Consider the following 25,765-nt stretch of genomic DNA (forward strand, 5'->3'; position numbering starts at 1 on the left):
AATAATGCAGTGGAATAAACATTCATCATCAATTATCTTCTTTAATTATAATTCATTAGTATGTAGCAGAAATCAAATCAACATCACAAGTACACACATACATACTTGGGTGGGGCATCTCCCGTAAAGTTTGCCAAATATCAGTTTATAAGAAAACTTCAATAATTTTACAAGTATACAATTTTTACAACTAATTTGTTTAGCCAACCGTTCGGCTTGCACACTTAGAAAATTTACCAAAATCGTGCCTCAACCGCGCAACAGCTGTTGCCGTTGTTTGCACTGTGGGAAACCCCAAGTTACACTTCGACACAACTCACAAATACTACGTACGACATTCACCCGAACCAACACGACCCAACTCGTCCATCGGTTAATACTTATGTGTTACCCACACTATTCTGCTCTCGGCCTGCACACTACGTATTACCGCCCTCCGACCAGACTTGTGTCACCACCCGAACTACCCACCGGAACCAACACGACCCAACTCGTCCGCCGGTTAATACTTCTGTGCTACCCGCACTATTCTACTTATGGCCTGCACACTACGTATTACCGCCCTCCGACCGAACTCGTGTCGCCACCCGAACTACCCACCCGAACCTGCGTATTACTTTGTTTAGCAAGTCTGCCCGTCAGCGCGGGCGCATAACCTGCACACCTTGCGGTTTGCCTGACCCGACCCGCCGTGCCAAACGCTGTTGAACGCTTCACTTGACTGCCTGCAAACTCGACTTGACCCGGCCGCCTGTTGCCTCGCGGTACTTTGCTATTCTCCTTGCTCGGTTTCTTTCTCACTTCTGTTTTTTTGCGATGTGTGGGGTTCGAGTTCAGATGTCCAAATTCCATCGAACTCTCCTCCTATATAAATCTATGCCGCCACTCTGTCATCTTCTCAATCGTTGCAACCCTTCGTTTAATCGAAGGTCGGCCCAACATTTCGTCCACACGTTGGCCAACATATATGTATCGGTCCATTGTTCAGGTTGGCTCGCCCATACGTTGGAGCAACCATATTGCATGTCAGCTTGTCGTATAAGTGATGTTGCTTGGTCGGTCTATCCACCTGCTCGCTCAATCCTTCATATTTCGGTCACCCTCATGTTCAATACCTTTGCTCGGTGGGCGTGCCTCGAGGCCCTGACACCACCACACTAATAACTTACTAACTTTTCATATTCTACTAATCTAAGAAACTATAATTATATTATTATTTTTATTTTTAACTATTGTTATAATATATATAGTATGTTAGTGTTAAATAATATGCCCTAAAACTATTTTTGTCTGGCTAAGAGCTCGTCTTCCTTTAATGACCCAAGATCCAAAGGCATCTTGTAGGAGTGAAAACCTGCCCATTACAGACCACCAACGATTTATTCCAAATAAAATGGTTTTCCTTAAATAACGGTGATGAGTTAACTTGCAGTTGAGGATAATAACCAAAAATAATTATCCCACCGCGCTTTTAGCAAATAAATGACTTTCTCACCATATAAAAAATATATATTACTATTAGATAATATTAAACCTTAAACCTTATCATTACGAAGTAATTTTTTTCCACGTTAAATTCTTACTTTCACCCTATAAAAAAATATAAATTACTGTTAGATAATCTTAAACATTATCTTTAAGAAGTTATTTTTTTCCATCTTAAATTCCAAGTTCGAGAATTTACCATCAATTTGTTTATGAAATTTTCGTGTCTCCCATTCAGAGATTTGCCCTAGTTAGTTAAATGAAATGGATACTGGTCATTACAAAGAAGAATGTTGTCGCAGACGTAAGTGTGTTGGTCCAATGTCCTGAGGAAACCCGATATTGATTGCTGGAGTGAGCTTGCTTGCACAGGTTTGCTGTTCATACCTCACAGAACAAAGCTTGCTTACACAGGCTTTACAGCCCTTTAACTTCGTTTGTTCACGTTACGCAGGGTGTTATGGGATCAACTCCAGATATTCCCATTCTACAGCAGGAGGAGGATGAACAGGAGACAGAGCAGCAGCCCAATGGAAAGGGCAATGATATCATCCCATCCACTGCTTTAGTTTATTTAAATCCCCAATACTGGTAAAGATAATATTGCCCAGTTCCTTCCCATCCCTGTACTGTTAGCCGTGAAACCTCTTGGATTCAATTTCAAATGTCAACGATATGTATATATATTATATTGCATTTGGGGATGCAGGGACGACCGTTTTGTGAAGGAGGATCACTATGAATGGTTCAAAGATTACTCTCAATTCCGCCATCTCGTGGCCTCGTCTCTCAAGTCGTCGGACAGAGTAAGCTCCTCATCACTACCCCAGGTTGTCAAATTAAGCTAAATTCTACTGCATTGAAGAGTTGCATGTAAGTTAATCTTCTTGGGCATAACTGTACTTTCTCCTTGTTTTCATAATTACAGAATAGGACACACAACACATGTCAACTAAAACAATATGCACCTAAATTTGAGACACGGGAATAAATATGCGAGAATCTGCAAAAAAAGACATGGAGGAAATCAAAAGAAATGCCCCTCGGTAGACCCTGCATCCCCAAATTGTTTGGATTTAATTTCCTAAACAGTCCTTGAACACTTCCCAGAAGCTGTAGTAAATTTTTCCTTGAGTCCCCTCTACTTGGTTTCAGTTTCAAATCCCATGGGACATCGTTGGCCTGTTGTGATAAGGGCTCAAGAGTAGGCTTTCCCACCCTCTTGGAGTTTTGGTTCTTGGTAAGTCATACACTCCTGGTATATCTGGCTTATCTGGCTTAAGAACCATTGGATATACTCTTGGTGTTATAGTGGTGGCAGCAGCTAAGCAGCTAAGTTTGATTCTCTGCCTCACCTAGATTACTCCAACAAGTTACTGCTTTACCATGGTAAACAAAAGAAGAAGAAAAGTAAGAAAAGTAAAGTAAACTAATTAATTAATTAATTTCCTTGGGTCCTAGAAAATTGCCAGAAATCTCTAAAAATCTCTCAACGTTTTCCCTGTACTCAAATTCAAGGTTGATTTTCTTTACATGTTGCAACTGTTTTTCTTTTCAGTGAGTAAAAGGTGATCCATGTATCTGTTCCTTTTCCCTGTACTCAAATTCAAGGTTGATTTTCTTTACATGTTGCAACTGTTTTTCTTTTCAGTGAGCCAAAGGTGATCCATGTATCTGTCCCCTGTGGATGTGTTTTAAGCTCTTGTACAATCTGACCTTGTTGGCTTTCCCACTTTCTTCCCTTTGGTACTATTTTTTTCTATGTGATTCATGATCCCCCTGGAGCTTGATTACCTGTCAGATTTTAATATGCAGCTTACTAATTTAATAGATTTTTGAAATGAAAGAACTAAGAAACTGAACTTCCAAATACATTTACTAAATAAGCTGTGTATTGATATTCTATCTAAATAATAGCAGCGGAAATAAACTCTAAAGACACAAGCACATTAACACATAACACAGAAATTTACTCAGGAAACCCCAACTGAGGAAAACCTGCAAATTTTTGGTGGTTTTATTAGCTTCAGCAAATTAGAGTTCTTCAGAAAATGATTACATGTAAGGGATGACTTCCCTTTTCAATAACAAATCCTCTAAAACAGCTCTCTAACAAGTCACAAACTCCTCACTCAAACTCGGCCTGGCTGAAACAACATTATACGGATTCCTGGATGAGTCGTATGTCCGCGCTGTACGGCCTAGTTACACTGGGTCTGCGTGCTGGTGAGGTTGTGATGCTGGCTGAAGATGAACTGGGCTGTCTGGCCCTCCTTTCTCTTCCTCTGTGCGCTGAATTGAACTCTCAATAGCTGAAAACCCTAGCTGCTCTAATGGTGACATAAAACCACCAAGTCGTCTTGTGCATAATGAACTGAATATGTGCCCTTTTGCTCCTTTGAAGTCGACCTGGTCCCACCATCCCCACGAATGGCCGAGATTAAATATCAATGGATCGTTGATATCACTTCAATTTTTTATTATAGGAAAATTTAAAATTTTCCTCAGTCAAAATAATGAGAAAAAGTGTAAACTGCGCCTTGGCCCACTTGTGCACCCCCCGACCCCCCCGCGCGCTAAATTTAGTGCACCTCTAAACTTAGTTGAACCCTTTCTCCTCTAACTCCATTCAACACTCCCTCTTAGAGAGGAAGGTGTTCCATACTACACCCATTCTATCTCTGAAGTAGACAAATCTGCCCCTTGCCAATGCCTTGGTTATAATATTAGCTGTATGCTTCTTTGTAAACACGTGCTAGAGTCTAACTTTACCCCTCTGAACACAATCTTTGATATGGTGGTATCAAATCTCGATGTGCTTGGAGCGGTCATGAAACACCAGATTCTCAGAGAGCTTAATGCAACTCGGATTGTCACAGCGTATGATTGTGGGCTCCAACTTCTGACTGAACAACCCAACAAGTAGTTTCTCAACCAGATGGCCTTGCAAATTGCCAGGTTGACAACCATGTACTCGACCTTAGCTAATCTCAGTGCCACTGACCTTTGTTTTTTGTTGAACCAGGAAACAACTGTTGACCCAACACTGAAGGTACAACTTGAAGTGCCCTTCCTGCCTGTTGAACGACCTGCCTAATCTGCATCTATGAAACCCTAAAGGCTCACGCCATCAACCTGCTTGTACAACAACCCATAATTTGTTGTGCCCTTGAAGTACCTCAACATGTGCTTGGAAACAACCCAATGCACTCTGGTCGGCTCAACCATGAACTGGCTCAACTAGTTCACTGCAAAGCAAATGTTGGTTCGTGTGTTCACTAGATACATCAACGACGCAATAAACTATTCATAAAATGTGGCATCAACTCGTTCTGGTCTGGTAGCATCTACGTTCCTCTAGTTTGTGACTAGAAGCGTGGTCATGGGCCTGCAATCCTCCATGTGGAACCTCTTGAGAATCTCCTATGTGTGCTTGCCCTGCCCCAAGAAAATCTCCACATCACACTGCCATACCTCCAACCTAAGGAAATAATGCATCAACCCTAAGTCCATCTCAAACTCCCTTGCAAGATCCTTCTTGCAATCCTGGATCAGGCTATCTGCTCCTATAAGTATCAAGGCATCCACATACAACACTAGAATGAGTAGAAGACCTCCAATCACATTGTAATACAGGTTGGGGTCCACCTCACTCTTAGTGAAGCCCAATCCTTGAAGGTAGTTGTCTATCCAGGCATACCATGCCTTCAATGCCTGCTTGAGCCCATAAAGATCTCTCTTTAGCCTGCAAACATGTGTGTCTCTGCTAAAAGTCTCGAACCCCTCAAGCTGCTCAACATTTATTTCTTCCTCAACAACTTTGTTAAGGAAGGCAGTCTTTATGTCCATTTGGTGGATCTTACACCCTATCTGCGTTGCAATCACCAATATGGTCCTAATGGATCGTACCGCGCCATTGGTGCAAGCGTCTCGTTTTAGTTTATCCCCTCAACCCGAGAGAGCCCTTTGGCCACAAATCTAGCCTTGCTCTTCTCGACACTCCCATCATCTGCCTGCTTGACCTTATATAGCCAACGTGAACCAACCACTGGTTTTCTAGTCGGTCTTGACACTATCGCCTAGACGTCATTCATCATGATGGAGGAATATTCCTCCACCATGGCATCTCGACATACCTGCTAAGAGGCTGTGTTCTTGTAGCAAGAACGCCTTGAGTCTATGATCTATCAACTTAGCCATCAATCCATGTACGCCTGTGTATCTTTGTGGTTGTCTACTTTCTCTGCGTGTGGAGTTGGGGGCTCCAACTCTCTCTTGAGCCTCCCTGATCAACTGATCTACCTACTTGGCTCGTCCTCTCTTTGTACTGGGAGTCACTAGCTGAGTGGGCCCCACTCGCTCTACTCTCTCCTCCTGTTCCTGCGTTTCCTCCTCATTTGCGTGCTGCTCAGCCTGCCCAATAACTCGCTGTGATGAAGTATGAGGAGTTGGTTGAGCCTCCTGTTTGGTAGCCTACTACTCCTCCTGTGCTCCCCGTGCTCACGCTCCAAGGACTTCTTCCTAAGAGCCCTTTCCTCTTTGAACTTCACATCATCCCTGATCACCGTCTTCTTGAGTGTTGGGATGTACACCCTGTGCGCCTTAGATGTCTCATTGTAGCGCACGAAAATAACCTTCTCTGTTGTGGGCTCTAGCTTCTTCCAGTTACCAGAAGGCACATGGCAGTAAACAACACTACCAAAATTCCGGAGGTGAGACACGTTAGGCTTCTTGCCTATGAAAGCCTCCTCTAGTTTGACTCTGCCTAACACCTTATGTGGGCTCCTGTTCTGCAAAAACACTGTAGTGTTGCATGACTCTGCCCAAAGGAACATATGTAGTCCCTTGACATGCAACATGGCCTTAGTTGCCCCAACAATGCTCTGGTTCTTGCACTCAGCCACCCCATTTTGCTGAGGGTTATAGGGTGTGGTGAGTTGTCTCCTAATGCCCTCCTTGGCACACAAGTCCCTGAAGGCATTGGAGACGTACTCCCCACTGTTGTCTGACCTCGGTGCCTTGATCTTTTTACCTCTCTGGTTCTCCACCAAGGCTTTAAACTCCACGAACTTTGAGAATACTTCATCTTTCTTAGATATCATTTTGGGATTCAACTGCGTTAAGTAAGTCATTCAAATGTATGACCATTTCCATGAGAGGTAGTCGTAACTGACTAATTTCTCATGATTTTTTGAATAGTTCACTTAGCACTCATTGCATCGGGTGATGCTCACAGGGGTGAAGAAGTGGGATTGAAACTAGTGAAATGTGGAGAACGAATCACATAGCATCAATCATCACTTCCGGGGCTTGCACCCGGTAACCAGGACTTCCCAGGAGGTCACCCATCCCAGAACTCCTCTGGCTCAAGCGCGCTTAACTGTGGAGTTTTTCCCCACAATCAAGCCCACTTAGCTTGCTACCCCATTTGCAAAACCTTAGCAAGTATTGTGCCTCATGAACCATTCAAGTAGAGATCCCTTGACTCTTTTTGAATTTAAGTATGGGGGAATTACGCAGTGCATTATATTATCATTTTGGGATTCAACTGCGTTAAGTAAGTCATTCAAACGTATGACCATTTCCATGAGAGGTAGTCATAACTGACTAATTTCTCATGATTTTTTGAATAGTTCACTTAGCACTCATTGCATCGGGTGATGCTCACAGGGGTGAAGAAGTGGGATTGAAACTAGTGAAATGTGGAGAACGAATCACATAGCATCAATCATCACTTCCGGGGCTTGCACCCGGTAACTAGGACTTCCCAGGAGGTCACCCATCCCAGAACTCCTCTGGCTCAAGCGCGCTTAACTGTGGAGTTTTTCCCCACAATCAAGCCCACTTAGCTTGCTACCCCATTTGCAAAACCTTAGCAAGTATTGTGCCTCATGAACCATTCAAGTAGAGATCCCTTGACTCTTTTTGAATTTAAGTATGGGGGAATTACGCAGTGCATTATATTATCATTTTGGGATTCAACTGCGTTAAGTAAGTCATTCAGACGTATGACCATTTCCATGAGAGGTAGTCGTAACTGACTAATTTCTCATGATTTTTTGAATAGTTCACTTAGCACTCATTGCATCGGGTGATGCTCACAGGGGTGAAGAAGTGGGATTGAAACTAGTGAAATGTGGAGAACGAATCACATAGCATCAATCATCACTTCCGGGGCTTGCACCTGGTAACTAGGACTTCCCAGGAGGTCACCCATCCCAGAACTCCTCTGGCTCAAGCGCGCTTAACTGTGGAGTTTTTCCCCACAATCAAGCCCACTTAGCTTGCTACCCCATTTGCAAAACCTTAGCAAGTATTGTGCCTCATGAACCATTCAAGTAGAGATCCCTTAACTCTTTTTGAATTTAAGTATGGGGGAATTACGCAGTGCATTATATTATCATTTTGGGATTCAACTGCGTTAAGTAAGTCATTCAAACGTATGACCATTTCCATGAGAGGTAGTCGTAACTGACTAATTTCTCATGATTTTTTGAATAGTTCACTTAGCACTCATTGCATCGGGTGATGCTCACAGGGGTGAAGAAGTGGGATTGAAACTAGTGAAATGTGGAGAACGAATCACATAGCATCAATCATCACTTCCGGGGCTTGCACCCGGTAACCAGGACTTCCCAGGAGGTCACCCATCCCACAACTCCTCTGGCTCAGCGCTTCTGGGATGGGTGACCTCCTGGGAAGTCCTGGTTACCGGGTGCAAGCCCCGGAAGTGATGATTGATGCTATGTGATTCGTTCTCCACATTTCACTAGTTTCAATCCCACTTCTTCACCCCTGTGAGCATCACCCGATGCAATGAGTGCTAATTGAACTATTCAAAAAATCATGAGAAATTAGTCAGTTACGACTACCTCTCATGGAAATGGTCATACGTTTGAATGACTTACTTAACGCAGTTGAATCCCAAAATGATAATATAATGCACTGCGTAATTCCCCCATACTTAAATTCAAAAAGATTCAAGGGATCTCTACTTGAATGGTTCATGAGGCACAATACTTGCTAAGGTTTTGCAAATGGGGTAGCAAGCTAAGTGGGCTTGATTGTGGGGAAAAACTCCACAGTTAAGCGCGCTTGAGCCAGAGGAGTTCTGGGATGGGTGACCTCCTGGGAAGTCCTGGTTACCGGGTGCAAGCCCCGGAAGTGATGATTGATGCTATGTGATTCGTTCTCCACATTTCACTAGTTTCAATTCCACTTCTTCACCCCTGTGAGCATCACCCGATGCAATGAGTGCTAAGTGAACTATTCAAAAAATCATGAGAAATTAGTCAGTTACGACTACCTCTCATGGAAATGGTCATACGTTTGAATGACTTACTTAACGCAGTTGAATCCCAAAATGATAATATAATGCACTGCGTAATTCCCCCATACTTAAATTCAAAAAGAGTCAAGGGATCTCTACTTGAATGGTTCATGAGGCACAATACTTGCTAAGGTTTTGCAAATGGGGTAGCAAGCTAAGTGGGCTTGATTGTGGGGAAAAACTCCACAGTTAAGCGCGCTTGAGCCAGAGGAGTTCTGGGATGGGTGACCTCCTGGGAAGTCCTGGTTACCGGGTGCAAGCCCCGGAAGTGATGATTGATGCTATGTGATTCGTTCTCCACATTTCACTAGTTTCAATCCCACTTCATCTTTCTTCTTCATGAAGAACATCCAAGTCTTTCTCGAGTGGTCATCAACGAAGGTGACATAGTATCTGTATTCCATAAGGGATGGAGAGGAAAATGGTCCACAAACATCCAAATGAACCAGCTCCAAGATGCTTTCGGCCCTGTTGTCTCTGCTGGGGAAGGATGTCTTGGCATACTTGCCAAGTGTGCAACCTTTGCACACATCATGTTGGTCTACACCGCACTGGGGCATCCTTGTGGCAATCTCCCCAAGGATTTTTAACGCTCCATGGTGTAAGTGACCCATAGGCCTATTCCAAAGCTCCCCAAGGTCACGACTTTGCTCACTAACTCCTTTGTTGCTTAAGGTTGCAACTATCTCAAACTGAAGCCTGTAGAGGTTCTTCACCCTAACTCCAATCCGCTTCGCTGCTCCGGAGTTGAAAGGCTTGATAAAGGCCTTTCCCCTGCTGAAGATAACCTCATAACCCTTGTTCTCCAAGGTTGAGACTAAAACAAGGTTTTTCTTCAAACGTGGGACATAGAGGACATCTTTGAGGTAGAAAGGATTCCCGAACTCCCTCTCAAATTAGAAAGGATTCCCGGACTCCCTCTCAAATTTGATAGTACTCACGCCCTTGGCTAGGTACTTGCCATCATCTCCTAGCTCTATATGAAACTGCATGTCCTTCTCGGTCAATTGGCTAAAATACTCCTTGTTCCCGGTCATGTGACAAGTTGCTCCACTGTCAACATACCACACGCTGCTAGCTACTAAGCTTGCCATGCAAGCTATGAGCGAGAACTCCTTGTCAAAGTGGGAGGTGAACTCCTCCACCTGTGCTGATGCTGCCACATGGTCCTTCTTGGACCCCTTCTTCCTGCTTGGACATTTGGTGGAGTAGTGTCCAAACTGATGGCAAGAGAAGCATTTTATCTTACTGAGATCTTTCTTCTTCTTCTCGCTTTTGGATTTGGACTCGATCCCTCTTGCACCTTTCTTGCCCTTGGCCTTGCCCCCTTTGTCAGTAGGGCAAATTTCTCTTCTTCCTCTCCCTTGACATGAGACCCAGATCTAGTCTGCTTTCAAATCTTCTCCTGGAGTTTGGACGTAGTCACTCCATAATTGCTCCTAGTCTGGAAGCTTCTCTTTGCCACTCACTGCATCAATGAAGTTTTCCCATGACTTGGAAAAGCCGAATACTGCAAAACTGACAAGGTCTTTGTCCGAGACTGCCCCCATCTCCAACTAGCTCATCCCTCACTTGTGTGAACCTGGTGAGATATGACACCACAACCTCAGACTAAGCCATTTTGATGTTTCTGAGTTTGACTTTGAGTACCAGCTTCCTGGCCTCCCTCAAACCATGGTACAGTGCTATGATGGCTGCCCACACAGCCTGAGTTGTCTTCTTGCCAAAGATGTGAGGTATGATATGATCCTTGACTCCTTTAAGGATAATTCTTTAGGCCTTAGCGTTCTTCTTATTGTGTTGGGTCAGTTGCTGAGGGTATGCTAGGTTGGGCTGGGGAATTGTCCACAAACCCCCAAACTCCTTGCTCCTCTAGCACTACACCAATCTTCTCCCTCCAAGAACAAAAAATTGAGGCCCCATTAAGGCGGTCCTCAAATCTCAGCCCCAAATATGCCATACCGCAGTTCGATCTGCTCATAAACCCCAGCGCAAAGCTGCTTGGAGAAAACCCTTGCGCAAAGCTCTTTCTGGAAAACCCTAACGCATGTACTTACTAATAAACTGTGCCTTCTTTGTCTTTAAACCCGCTCTTGAGGAAGTAAACACGCTTTCTGGTCTTCAATCAGAGGTTGCACTCTGATACCATGTTAGATTTTAATACCCAACTTACTAATTTAATAAATTTCTGGAATGAAAGAACTGAGAAACTAAACTTCCAAATACATTTACTAAATATGCTGAGTATTCTAACTGAATAATAGCAATGGAAATCAACTTTGAAGACACAAGCACATTAATAGATAACACATAAATTTACGCAGGAAACCCCAACTGGGGAAACCTGCAATCTGTTGGTGGTTTTATTAGCTTCAACAAATTAGAGTTCTTCAGAAAATGATTACAAATAAGGGATGACTTCCCTTTTCAACAACAAACACTCTGAAACAATTCTCCAACAAGTCACAAACTCCTCACTCAAACTCGGCCTGGCTGAAACATCGTTGTACGGATTCCTAGTTGAGTTGTATGGCCGCATTGTACGACTTTGTTATGCTGGCTTTGCATGCTACTGAGGTTGTGATACTAGCTGAAGATGAACTAGGCCGTTTGGACCTCCTTTCTCTTCCTCAATGCGCTGAACTGAACTCTCAATAGCTGAAAACCCTAGCTACTCTAATGTTGAGCTAAAACCACCAAGTCGTTTGGTGCATAATGAATCAAATCTGCGACCTTTTGCTCCTTTGAAGTCAACTTGGGCCCACCATCTCCATGAATGGCTGAGATTAAATCTCAATGGATGGTTGAAATCATCTCAATTTTTTACTATAAGTCAAAATAATGAGATAAAGTGTACATTGTGCCTTGGCCCACCTGTGGGTCCTCTTTCTAAATTTAGTGCACCTCTAAATTTAGCTGAACCCTTCCTCCTCTAACTCCATTCAACATTATTGTTACGTTCACAAAATAATTGTACTAGGAAGATCTACCCAAAAGGGTCACTTCCTGCCAGCTCAACAACAAACCTTGACCCCGAGATTGTAGACAGAATTGAATCCGTGACATCTCAATAGCAAAGGTGCTTTAACAATGGGAACTTGACCAACTGAGCTATCCCTCAAGGCTTTTTCTTCTCTTTGGTATATGATGTGTTTTCTTTGTTTTTGGTGACCTACCTTCATCCTTATTCTCCATGGTACTTTTAATCCTATTAGTCTTCTAAAAGCTTTCGTTCCTACTATAAATAATGAGCTACACACACTATCCAAGTGACAAATCAAAACATGACAAAAACACAACCGTGTTTTAAAAACTTCTACGCAATTATGCAGATGAAAAAGAGACATTCATTTAATCTATTCACAATGACGCTAGTTGCACTATTTCTGTTCAGTGACTAGTTAAGGTGCAATCACATAGTTGACACCTCGGAATTAGTCATCTTCATTCATGCTAAGCGTGGATTGCGAGGTCGAAGTGCGAAAGAGGTGATGAGTCATCTTATTTGCATTTTGGAACCATTTGCCCATTGTCGTGGATTATGTTGAGGGAAGGGCTCTGTATTGTTTTTTGAGCTAAGAATGGACTTTTCCCCATTCTGTTTCTCTGTGAACTAAACATCTAAGCTCTTCTACTTTATAACCATATTGGGTGGTTTCATTCATTTTTTTGTGTGGTTCAGTGTACCGCAGATTGATACTAGCTACATCCATGGAAAACCCACCCGTGTCTAGGTGAGCCAGTTATCTTTCATGTAGAAATGGCTCCCAAGGAGCGAGCATGTCAATATCAATGGGACATGAACCTGAGTGGGGAGGATAATAGCGACTCCATACTACATGAGCTACACCCGCTTGACATTTTTTTTTTTTGGTGTGGTTCATTGCCCTGGAGATTGATACTAGCTACTTCCATGGAAAACCCACCAATGTCTAGGTGAGCCGATTATCTTTCATGTAGAAATGGCTCCCAAGGAACGAGCATGTCAATATCTGTGGGACTGGAACCTGGATAATAGCGACTCCTCCCTACCATCTGAGCTACACCCACTTGACTTGGTTATTTCATTCATAATGTATAGTGGGAACCTAAAGTAGGAAATTTGTTAATAATGGCTGCTATTTAGAGTCTATACCTTTAAAATAAAACCTTTGCTGTACATTGTCTGATGTTGTCCAAGTTTTACTAGCCTACCATTCACTATGGACCTGAAAGGCACTCTCCTGCAGGTGTGATGGTATTGAGTTAAGGGTTGTATCTCTCTTAAGCCTGAAGTTGGGCAAGGTATACTGGCCTTAACGATATTCAACCTTCTAACAATATTTGGTTCATGCAATTCTAGCTTGCCTTGGAGGGAGAGCGAAGCTGATTTCTAATGAGTATGCCATGTTATAGGAGGATTGCCAAGCTCATCTTTAACATCAACCATATTGAAGTCACCATAAAAATTCCATGAAATAGAAGCAAGATTTTAGGCTAATGCCAAGTTCATCTTTAACTAGTAGTTTTGGGGACTAAATGCTGGGTAACTATAAACTTCATTATCAAAACTCAAAATAGTTAGTCTCGTTCTATCAGACAAGTCCATGTTACCGGTCAGTTTCCATTGGCCCTGCAGTGGACATATTCATGAGGAGTTGGGTGCTTGGGATTTTCGTAGTGTTGTTTTAGCACTTTTTTATAACTACTTGTTAAAATTGTCAACTAGGGCCAAACTCCATGTGGGTCATCTTATTTATGGCAGCTGATATTTTTCTTGGATTCCTCTCGTCGAGAGGTGTAGGATTGATCTAAAGATCATCCGATTCCGACGTGTATTCATGGAGATATGAATTTATTTGTGTTATGGGACATTTTGTCAAGGTTGGCCAACAACCAAATTGCCCCCACTTGTACTCAATGTTTTAGTATAAAAAGAGATGGCTTGCTAGTCATTTGGACACACACTGTTCTTGTGATTTTTTCCTCTCCACTTGTCTTTGGGTTTTGGTGGAAGGAAGAGTCACTAAGAGAATACACTGCCCTAGAGGGTTTTCCCTAACTCTAGACACTATCTAAAGGAAGTCTATACGCTGCCCTAAGAGGAGATACCCTAGCCCTACTTACAGTCAAAAGGAGAAGGCTCTACGCTGTCTTATATGTAGTCAAGATGAGGGTCTCCTAGCAGCAAGGAGGGAATTTCTACATGTCACTCAATGCTGTCCAAAAGAAGTCTAAACGCTGTCAAGGAAACATGTCCTAACCGCAGTCATGAAGGAGACTTAGGGAGGCTCCTCCGCTGTCCAAAAAGGGCTTCTATAACGCAGCAAGGAGAGATGTTTATATACCCTAGAACACAGTCATGGTGAAGACCTTAACTCTGTCCATAAGAGATCTACATGCTGCCTTATCTAGGCCCTAAAGGAGATCCCTAATATGCTGTTCTAGGCCGTGGTTTGAGGAGGGTTTCCATGTGCCCTAACCGCTGTGAGTACAAGCCCTAGTTGGGAGGGCTATAGTCTTAACCCAGCCACAGATAATGAAAAGAGTTGGCCGCAGTCCTAGGGGATCTCTAGCTGTCAAAGAGAGTAACCATACGCTGCCTAAAAGGTTCCTCATCCACAGTCTAAACACTCAGTCTAATCCGCTGTTCCAGAGAGGCATCTATCTGCCCTAGCTGCAGTGAAAGGTGAAGGTTACAACCACCGAAATAAGGGTCTCTAACAGCTGTCATTTGTGCTTCAAACCACAATCAAAGTAGGGCATATGGAGAGGACTCTTTCAACCACTAATGATGACGTTAAAGAGGTCCATATCTCTGTAAGGAAGGAACCCTTAGACGCTGTAAGGAAAGGTGACTGTACAGTAATAAGGCTGATTGGAAAACGTTGCTGTTCAAGGGTAAAGATAGCTGGGTAATGTATGACAACCTTACTTGCTGCTGGGCTAGGCCGCAGGCCATAGCCAACATCATAGATTGTGTTAAGGGTTGCACAAGCCAGTCTTGAACCTCAACTTATCATGACTGTATAAGGACTGAAGTTTGATGCGACTGCTTGTACTGCAGCATGATGTAATGAGGTACAACATGATGTAATGAGGTGCAGCATGATGTGATGGATGCAGCAACATGAATGGGTACAACAGCATGATGTATTGCAGCAGCATGATGATGATGCATTGCAGTATGCATTCTGTGTGTGATGGTGCAGCATGGTGCAACACAGTGATGATGGACAGGGTATGATGGGTACAGCATGATGATGAGGTACAACTCAGTGATGGGAGCAGCATAGTGATGAGAGCAGATCAGTGATTGGGTGCAGCACAGTGACGTGTGCAACATGATGATGAGGTGCAACACAGTGATGGGTGCAGCATGGTGATGGAGTCACCTTGGAGGATCAATTGAAGTAGTATACCTTCACCTAAGTTCAAATCAACTACGTCATTATGTTATCTTCAAGGTGAAGATCTTTGCTCTTATCTTGTCAAGTCAAAGTGTTGACTTCTGATGTATATGTACTATCTCTCTCTCTCTGTTGAACTATTGAAGAATATAAGCAGAATTGATCAAGGGTTTCCCCACATTGGGGTTTGTCCCTGGCTGGCGCCACATCTTGTGTCCTCTTGTGTTGGCTTGTCTTCTGCAATTTATGTTTATGTTCTATCTGCATTTTACTATCATGCTAAATGTGATTACTATTCTGGAATTGATCTTGAGCTAATATGAAAAATTGAAGTAAATTGCGCTAAGCATAGAACATACCTAAAATTAACATGGTATGAGAGCTGAGGCGAAGACAAAGCCAAGCAAGAGTGAAAGTGCAGTCACCGAAGACAGTTGGAAAGGACAAAAAGGCTCAATGGGTTCCTCATCCCTCGTCAAAATCACCAAGGGTGAAGTCAAAGCTGAGAATATTATCAGAGTGGCGCAACAGAAGCATTTGATGGCCTACCTAAAGATCACTTCAATGGGAAGTCCGGATCTAAGGGCGGAAGGAACGATTGATGCCTTGCTTGCAATGAGTTTGCCCATTATGCAAAGGAGTGTCTAATTAGAAGGGACACATCACTTGATGATGATAACAATCATTCCATGGGCATCTTCAATGATTGAAGGAACGACAGGTACAATGGCAAAGGAAAAAGGAATGTAGGTCATCAAGGAAATGGCTAGCTCTTCAAAGAAAGAAAGAGGTATGTAGAATCAAATGTTGTTTCTGATAAGCTGAAGGAGTATTATCTTATATTGGCCCTCTCCATTACTTCTCCTCCAAACTCTTTGGGAATCTGGCTTATTGATAGTAGTGCTTCAAGGCACTTCATTAGATAGAAGGAAACTCTCTCTAATTTGATAGAGAGGGAGATAATCATGGAGATTATTACTGGAGACGATGCCACCTATCCTGGAAAGGGTGTAGGGAATGCTGCCCTTAAATTGAATGAGGGTAGCTCAATTCATTTTCAAGAAGCTCTTTATCTCAAGAAGAACCTGGGGTCCATTTCGGCAATGGAAGACAAAGGTGGCATTCATCAATGGAAAGGTACGTGTGTGGATAAGGAATTTTAAAAGATGCTTTTGAGTTCAGGGTTGGCAATTTGTATCAAAATTGTAGGAAGTCCATTGGGGACCATGTCAGTTGACACATCTTTTCTATAGCACCGGAGGTTTGCTCATTATGGGCCCCTACTCGATGTGTGTCAAATGGTGACAAGAATTCCTGAACTCAAGAAGAGCATGAAGGTACATGTCCGAGATGTACCAAAGGAAAACTTACAAGGGGACCATTCCCCTCATGTAGCAAGTCCACAGATTTGGAACAACCCGAGGGGTTTGAGATTCATGAACAGGAATCTCATGTATGCAGGTTGAAGAAAGCTCTCAATGTCTTAGAGCAAACACCTCGGGCTTGATATGAGAGGATTGATAGCTAGCTGATGAAGCTGAGATTCACTAGGAGTGAAGCTGATCCAAACCATTGCTTGAAGGTTGTGGATGATAGACCTCTCATACTGGCACCTTATGAGGACGACCTCTTTCTGATAGGTGCAGACCCTCTCATTTGCAAAAGTAAGAGGGAGTTGGATTCCGGATTTGGAATGGTGAACTGCAAGCCCATGACTACCTCGATGAAGCCTAACTTTAAGAAGTTATGCGGTAGTGATGCCGGACCTGATTTGGGAAATGCCTCTGAGTTTCATAAACCTATACTAGCTTTGATGTTCTTGGCGAACTTTCGTCTGGATATATGTTTTGCAGTTAGCATGTTGAGCTCATATATGCTTGAGCCTCACTGGATTGGTGCCAAGAATCATTTGAGATATCTTTAGGGCACAATCTTTCATGGATTGAGATACACTGCCGGAAATGTGAAGCTGAATGATTATTTGAATATTGACTAGGCAGGCAGTGTGGAGGATCGCAAGAGCACTTCTAGGTGTTGATTCCCTTTGGGATCTGCTTTGATATCTTGGATGAGCAGGAAGCAGAAGTCGGTTGCTTTGAGCACCGATGAGGTCAGATACATAGCTGCGAATACGACCTCATGTGAAGCTGTCTGGTTGAGGAAGCTCTTCAGTGAGCTGTTTGGACACGTATTGGATATCATTGTGATCTTCTGTGACAACTAGAGGGGGATTCGATTGTTGAGGAATCCCGTGTTCTATGATCGCTCCAAGCATATAAACATCAGGTACCACTTTATCTGGGATATTATACATCGAGGAGTAAGAAGGCTCCATCGCATTGGGACTCATGTGCAGGTCACCGATATTCTGTTGAAGCCCCTGGGAAAGGTCAAATTCTTGACTTTCCGAGAACAATTAGAAGTCGTGGAAGGACTCTCTCCTAAGGGTCCTGTATGACATGGACATTGAGCTCTGGGAGCTCCGGGGGGCTTGGGGGTAAATCTTGGAGCGATGAGCGACCGTAGGGTGAGTGGTTCAGCCTTCCCCTGGGATACACTTGGCGACATGTAGGGAGGATGAGTGGTTCATCCTTCTCCTGCTGAGACATCCTACCCATGCAGTCTGAGACTCATGGAAAGTACCTCTCATCTAGCCAATGAGTAGGGAAATAAGGATAGGGACCATAGTAGTACCTATGGACATATCGTGTTACTACCGTACTCCCTATGCTAGGATGATATTGATCTGGGATCAAATGGAATTGACTTCGGGTCAGTAAGAGTGATATAACTCACTCTCTTTTGGAACTGACTTCAGGTCAGTAAGAGTGGTATGAGACACTCTCTTTATTTGGAATTGATTTCAGATCAGTAAGAGTGGTATGAGACACTCTCTTTTATATGGGATTGACTTTGGGTTAGTAGAGGATGTCGATACATTCTTGATCATTTCTTCTTCTTCATAGTTCAGCAGAGTAGTGCAGGGCATTGATGGTAGAGATAGTACAGCCTGGCAGATGGATTAGTAGATGGAGTTCTCCCTAGTTGAGAGGGAGTGTTAAAATTGGCAACTAGGGCCAAAATCCATGTGGGTCATCTTATTTATGGCAGCTGATATTTTTCTTGGATTCCTCTCGTCGAGAGGTGTAGGATTGATCTAAAGATCATCCGATTCCGACATGTATTCATGGAGATATGAATTTATTTGTGTTATGGGACAATTCGTCAAGGTCGGCCAGCAACCAAATTGCCCCCACTTGTGCTCAACGTTTTAGTATAAAAAGAGGTGGCTTGCTAGTCATTTGGACACACACTCTTCTTGTGATCTCTTCCTCTCCACTTGTCTTTGGGTTTTGGTGGAAGGAGTCACTAAGAGAATACACTGCCCTAGAGGGTTTGCCCTAACTCTAGACACTATCTAAAGGAAGTCTATATGCTGCCCTAAGAGGAGATACCCTAGCCCTACTTACAGTCAAAAGGAGAAGGCTCTACGCTGTCTTATATGCAGTCAAGATGAGGGTCTCCTAGCAGCAAGGAGGGAGTTTCTACATGCCACTCAACGCTGTCCAAAAGAAGTCTAAACGCTGTCAAGGAAACATGTCCTAACCGCAGTCATGAAGGAGACTTAGGGAGGCTCCTTTGCTGTCCAAAAAGGGCTTCTATAACGCAGCTAGGAGAGATGTTTATATACCCTAGAATGCAGTCATGGTGAAGACCTTAACGCTGTCCATAAGAGATCTACATGCTGCCTTATCTAGGCCCTAAAGGAGATCCCTAATACGCTGTTCTAGGCCGCAGTTTGAGGAGGGTTTTCATGTGCCCTAACCGCTGTGAGTACAAGCCCTAGTTGGGAGGGCTATAGTCTTAACCCAGCCGCAGATAGTGAAAAGAGTTGGCCGCAGTCCTAGGCGATCTCTAGCTGTCAAAGAGAGTAACCATACGCTGCCTAAAAGGTTCGTCATCCACGGTCTAAACACTCAGTCTAATCCACTGTTCCAGAGAGGCATCTATCTGCTCTAGCTGCAGTGAAAGGTGAAGGTTACAACCATCGAAATAAGAGTCTCTAACAGCTGTCATTTGTGCTTCAAACCGCAATTAAAGTAGGGCCTATGGAGAGGACTCTTTCAACCACTAATGATGAATTTAAAGAGGTCCATATCTCTGTAAGGAAGGAACCCTTAGACACTGTAAGGAAAGGTGACTGTACAGTAATAAGGCTGATTGGGAAACGTTGCTGTTCAAGGGTAGAGATAGCTGGGTAATGTATGACAACCTTGCTGCTGGGCTAGGCCGCAGGCCATAGCCAACAGCATAGATTGTGTTAAGGGCTGCACAAGTCAGTCTTGAACCTCAACTTATCATGACTGTATAAGGACTGAAGTCTGATGTGACTGCTTGTACTGCAGCATGATGTAATGAGGTACAACATGATATAATGAGGTGCAGCATGATGTGATGGATGCAGCAACATGAATGGGTACAACAGCATGATGTATTGCAGCAGCATGATGATGATGCATTGCAGTATGCATTCAGTGTGATGGTGCAGCATGGTGCAGCACAGTGATGATGGACAGGGTATGATGGGTACAGCATGATGATAAGGTACATCTCAGTGATGGGAGCAGCATAGTGATGAGAGCAGATCAGTGATTGGGTGCAGCACAGTGACGTGTGCAACATGATGATGGGGTGCAGCACAATGATGGGTGCAGCATGGTGATGGAGTCACCTTGGAGGATCAGTTGAAGCAGTCTGCCTTCACCTGAGTTCAGATCAGCTACTTCATTATGTTATCTTCAAGGTGAAGATCTCTGCTCTTATCTTGTCAAGTCAAAGTGTTGACTTCTGATATATATGTACCATCTCCCTCTCTGCTGAACTATTGAAGAATATAAGAAGAATTGATCAAGGGTTTCCCCACATTGGGATTTGCCCCTCGCTGGCGCCACATCTTGTGTCCTCTTGTGTTGGCTTGTCTTCTGCGATTTATGTTTATGTTCTATCTGCATTTTACTATCATGCTAAATGTGATTGCTAATCTGGAATTGATCTTGAGCTAATATGAAAAATTGAAGTAAATTGCACTAAGCATAGAACATACCTAAAATTAACACTACTATATTTGTCAGAAGTTAGAACCAAGCTGTATTAATGCAACTAATATTCAGGATTATCTTTTTATTGGTAGATTTTGACATGATTTACTATATATAACAAAGGTAATACTGAACTAGTATCCTTTCTGATTTCTTGGGGCATAATTTACTTTGGAAGGAATCTTTGAAACTGTTCCAACTTCAGATGTGTATTACATTCTAGAGATTTTTCAATTCCTAGTTGCAGCTATATTCATGTTGCCATGCATATTTAGTTACTCCAACTAGGTTTCTGTCAATGTTTTTAGTACCTGATTTTATCTTTTGGGACTGATATGAAGTGTTACAGGTTTTGGAGCTTGGCTGTGGTAGTTCCCAAATGTGCGATGGATTGTACGAGGATGGGATTACACAAATTACTTGTATAGATATTTCACCAGTTGCAGTAGAAAAGATGCAGAAGCGCTTGACAGTGAAGGGCTTTCATGGTCTGTGATTTGGGAATTCCTTCATGGGTTTTCATCTTAAGATGAGGTTTTTTCAGTTAAAGACTTATATTAAGGATCTACAACATTCATGAATCTTTAATTGTACAACATCTTGATCAGATATGGTGTTCTATTGTTTCGAAAACCTTACAAACTTGTGATGCTGGGGATATTTAATCCATATCTTTTGTTACAGGTGTAAAAGTTCTAGTGATGGACATGTTAAACCTTCCCTTTGGCAGTGAAAGTTTTGATGCTGTCATTGAGAAAGGGACTATGGTGAGCTCATGAAGAAATTGTATTCTCTTAGATATAGTTATCTTAAAAGTAAAAAAGCAGCAAGATAGAGTCACATTAGAAACATCAATATGATTTCTTCAATTTATGTTTATATCAATACCACTGAATGTAAAAATGTTAAATGAGTGCAGAATAATATGATATTTAAAGTAAATATGTTGTAACATGGAAACATTGCAAGCACACCTACCTTTAACTGCTACATACTTTATTTGCTTTTACCTCTTAACTGCATATTATATGCAAATGCCATTTTATGAGACTATAGACTCTAGAGAATTGAAATAATGGGCATGATTGAGTGAGTCCTGTGTTGGTAATGGAAATTAGCTGTTGACAGCACATATTCTCTGTCTCTCTCAACGCGTTCCACCCAAATTTATAAAATAGTTCCAGTCTAGTCACAAGGTTCGTTGAACTTTAACCTTGAGGTTCGAATATTGGCAAACCTTAAATTTTTTTTGAGGTTCAGCGAACCTCATTGAATCTCATAGCCATTGACCAAGTGCATAGATCAAAACTCGTAACCTCATGTCACAACTTAAGCTTGTAATTTATCCTTATAGTTTCCATGTCCATGATAACATTTTTGATATTTAATGATGTTGATTTCTTACTATTTTATCCTATAATTCGTTATATATATATATACGAACTTAATGGTGAACCTCATTCGAACCTCATCATAAAATTCAAACTCAAACCGAACCTAATCATTGCCAAACCCGAACTCGAATCCAAACCATGTGACATTGGTTCCAGTGTCTACCTTTGAATGGTTTCTTCACAATTTGGTTTGACTTTTGACAACTAACTTTTACCTTTTATCTTCTTTCTTAGTCTCAATAGATGTATGTCCTTCACATCGTATTGCTATTCATTATTAGTCAATCCAAAGTGGTTCTTGGCACTCGAAAATTGTAATGGAGCACTTAAAGAGGAATGACATATGATGTTTGTGCTTCAATAAACAAAAAGGCAGACAGTCATCCATTTCATGACCCGAACTTCATTTTAACCAGGATTTTACTCACTTAGGAATTAGGATAAATGTTTCGAGGACTCACTATACAGATTTTTAAGATATTAAGAAATTATCCAGTTGATTTATTTTATTTCATTAGATTGACACCTCCTTCATTTCAAGGATGTGCTACTTGTGGACAGTGGTGATCCCTGGAACCCGAAGCCAGAGACAGTCAGTAAGGTGAATGCAATGCTTAAAGGTGTTCACAGGGTTCTCACACCAGAAGGCATCTTTATTTCAATTTCATTTGGTCAGGTAATAAAACTGGCACTCTCTTGTAAATGTGTTGGCTATTCAATCTTGATTGGTAGAACATGCTTACATCCACACAATATGCTTCATCAAGCACATTTTTGTGACACTATGACTGTTCTTGATTACTGTGCATTGTTGATTGTACATCGATAGCACTTTTATTCAATAGACAGAAAACAGATCTATTTTGCTATTTTTGTGTTTTACAGCCACACTTCAGGCGTCCACTTTTTGAAGCAGCTGGGTTTACCTGGTCCATGCAATGGAACACTTTCGGTGATGGGTTTCATTATTTTTTCTATACTTTAAAGAAGGTGTGGTTTCTCAACTACTTTTCTGGTTTGTATTTTATTGCATTTTCAATCCATATGGTAGGGGTATGCTTGTTCTAGTAGATCTTCTTACGTACATCAGCTCTTTCAGGGAACAAGAAAAGCAAGCTTTAACCAGGACAAAAGAGAAAAAGAAGTTAATGGGAATTCTCCTTCGTTATATCAGGAGCACTTAGATTCCGAAAATTATCTTTTTCAAACACATCTGGCTGATGACAATGAGCTTGAAGAATAGAAAGCTATTATAAATGTGTTATCGTAAATTATTACCTCGAGTAGCTGTAATTAAAATTATGTGGACAAGTTGATGCCTGTTAAAATCCATGGGATGCTACTTTGATTGTTATACTTAGAGCTGTACTCTGTATTTCAAATTTTCAACTGTAACACTATAATGTTTTCTTCGTTTAGAGCTGTATTTTTTATTCTCGTTGCTTCAATAATAATTTTACACGAGTTATTTCAATTCTTTGAATTGTAGATTGAAAGGTTTTCGACGCAAACAATTTACTAAATCTCTTTGTGATAGCATTCTGACAATACATATAACCAGCTTAGATCCATCTTAAATCAGGATCTACCAACTGCCGAGAGGGATCAAATCCAGAGTTAAGATGGATATAAACTGGTACACTTGCATTCCACAATGGATTTCCTCAAGCCTTTAAATAGGCTTCATCATAATAAATACTATGGGTTTGGTAAACCATCATTGGTAAACCCATCAAATAACTAACTCAAACTTATTTTAATAATTATCATTTTTTAATTTGACCAAGTCAACATAACATTACATTGGATTACATTATATAACGTTTTACAACATCGCTGCCATATTGGACTGTAGAGCACCTCTCGACACAAAAACTGAAAATACAGAAAATACAGTGATAGCGTTCTGACAATATATGTAAAAACTGAAGATACACGAATTCTATGTGGACATAAACCTTCTAAATGTTTGGGAGGCTCTAATTTGGGATTCCAAAGCTTTGAGTTGCAGATAACTCAAACTTGGCTGATTGCTATTGGGCATGCTATTGTTTGATAAAATCCCCCTATTTTTTTCCAGAACAGACTAAATAAAAAGTTAAAACTGTGTTGTGACATGGCATTTTATCTGATCCCTTCTGGATTCTCATGTCAGAAATTTTATTCATGGACTGAATGCGATCAAGGTTTTCCGCTATGCTTACTGTTTTGGAGTTCCGAGTGTTTTGTTTAATGAGGAGTTATGTAAGGCCTTTCTAATACTATTTCAGTGGTTTTAGTGATGGATTTTTAGGGTTGCTGGTAAATATGGGGAACACCACCCGCATTAACATGGAAAAGCGCAATGTCAAACTGGACCATTATCCTTAGTTGCTTTTTCCAACGGACTTCTATGCCACGAAAAACATCTAGGGCTTGCACTTGCCACCGTAAATTAATCTGACATGTTCTTTAGTGAATCAGAAGCTTGACGGGAAGGTGTACATCAATTTTAAGTGCAGGATCAAGATTGTCCATAAAAATGTTATGGGAAGTAATAGATGGCATTGAAACGATGTCGATTGAAGCAAACAAACATAAAACATTCATCAAGCCTAAAACAGCTCTCGTCGTTATTGGAAATTATTGATCTCATAGATGCAAAGTCAACAAATGTTGCCTAGAGTTCTTTAAACAAAATGAAAGAAGCTTCAAACAAACCTAAAATGGACTAAAATTTTGCTCACCCTTAGAATGTCCGAGAGTATCTTGGTGATTGGACATCTCATGAAATGTAAAAATATTATTGGATATTGGTTTGTAGTTGGAGAAAAACTGACACAGAAGGATAAAGTGTATTACACTGAGTATTTTATGATAATTTATCATCATTTGACAATTTGTCAAGTCTACAAGTTCGCTTTTAATATAGGAGTAATGGTGTTTTAAAGGCTTTTTGTTGAACAAGAGAATCCCCAGAACATGCCTTTGCTCCCAAGATGAAGGTGAATGTAAAATCTACCACACTGGAGACCAATTGTGGACTAACTCAAAGCAGTGATGGAAAGCAATCACAAGAAAAATACAAGTTTGGCACTTCTTCAAATGCAAAAGATGAAGGTGAATGTAAAGTCTACCACACTGGAGACCAATTTTTGACCAACTCAAAGCAGTGATGGAAAGCAATCACAAAAAAAAAAGTTTGGCACTTCACATGCAAAGGTGAAATATTCGAAATATGATAAAATTGGTTAGTTCAAGAATGATGATTGGTTTTTGAAAAATACTTCAGAAGTGTTTCAAAGCACGCACTTATGAGAAAGAATGGTTTTCTTCTGTCAAAGATTTTATCTACAAAGAATCTGTTGGATATTTTATCTACAAAGAATCTGTTGGATTAGGTGACCATAGTAAACATACTATGAAATTATTTAATAAAAAAGTTTAAACAAATCACTAAGTTGGATTAGGTGAGCATAGTAAACATCTTATTAAAGTGCATTCTATGAAATTATTTAATAAAAAAGTTTAAACAAATCACTCATTTTTATATATAACTAATGGAAAACTATAATTATAATATTTTGTTTAATCATATTAGAAATATACTTAATATAATGTTTAATTAGTAAAAAAAAACACATTTATAAAATTGCTTTTTTTTTTAAATGGCTCATAAGAATATCATGATTGATTGTAGCACACATATGATATTATTTTTAATGGGTTTAGAGTATTGACTAAAATAAGAATTTTACACATTATTTTATTTTTTTTTACAAAGTCGGCTACTCATATATTAAAAAACGTGCTGAAGCAAACTATTACATAATAAGGGAAAGCATGAGAGCAGAGGTACAAAATCGGGTGCGCAGACCCAGTTTCCTCATAGCTTCTCTTGATTGAAAACCAAACTAAGTTTAGGCGGCTATATTGCCGTACAAAGGACCCTCCTAAACAAGCAAATTTGCAGTACATAAATCACGGAAAGTGAGGAGTGACCGAGTCTTCCTTCTGGGCACTTTCTCTGGTCGGAGCTTCTGCCTGATTGCTTTCAGTGAGAGTGCGAAGATGATCAATAACCGCCTC

The 25,765-nt window shown here is 41.4% G+C and overlaps 1 protein-coding gene across 2 annotated transcripts; it reads left to right on the top strand.

Moving 5' to 3' along the window:
- Positions 1 to 1,702: 1,702 nt before the first annotated feature.
- LOC149155799 (uncharacterized) lies at positions 1,703 to 23,171 on the top strand. 2 transcript variants are annotated; one of them, XM_089441188.1, is made up of 8 exons: positions 1,703 to 1,857; positions 1,940 to 2,076; positions 2,195 to 2,291; positions 20,653 to 20,791; positions 20,988 to 21,070; positions 22,239 to 22,373; positions 22,583 to 22,687; positions 22,797 to 23,171. In XM_089441188.1, the coding sequence occupies exons 2-8, from the start codon at positions 1,946 to 1,948 to the stop codon at positions 22,938 to 22,940; spliced, it is 834 nt and encodes a 277-aa protein (XP_089297314.1). In that variant the 5' UTR covers positions 1,703 to 1,857; positions 1,940 to 1,945; the 3' UTR covers positions 22,941 to 23,171. The 2 variants fall into 2 exon arrangements, with proteins under 2 accessions (XP_089297314.1, XP_089297315.1); XM_089441189.1 differs by lacking the exon at positions 1,703 to 1,857 and having other exon boundaries at positions 20,645 to 20,791.
- The last annotated feature ends 2,594 nt before the right edge of the window (positions 23,172 to 25,765 follow it).

Source organism: Pinus tabuliformis, chromosome 9 (genome assembly GCF_031772625.1).
Source record: "Pinus tabuliformis cultivar Carrire ecotype Pingquan chromosome 9, CPIR1, whole genome shotgun sequence".
Taxonomy (NCBI): domain Eukaryota; kingdom Viridiplantae; phylum Streptophyta; class Pinopsida; order Pinales; family Pinaceae; genus Pinus; species Pinus tabuliformis.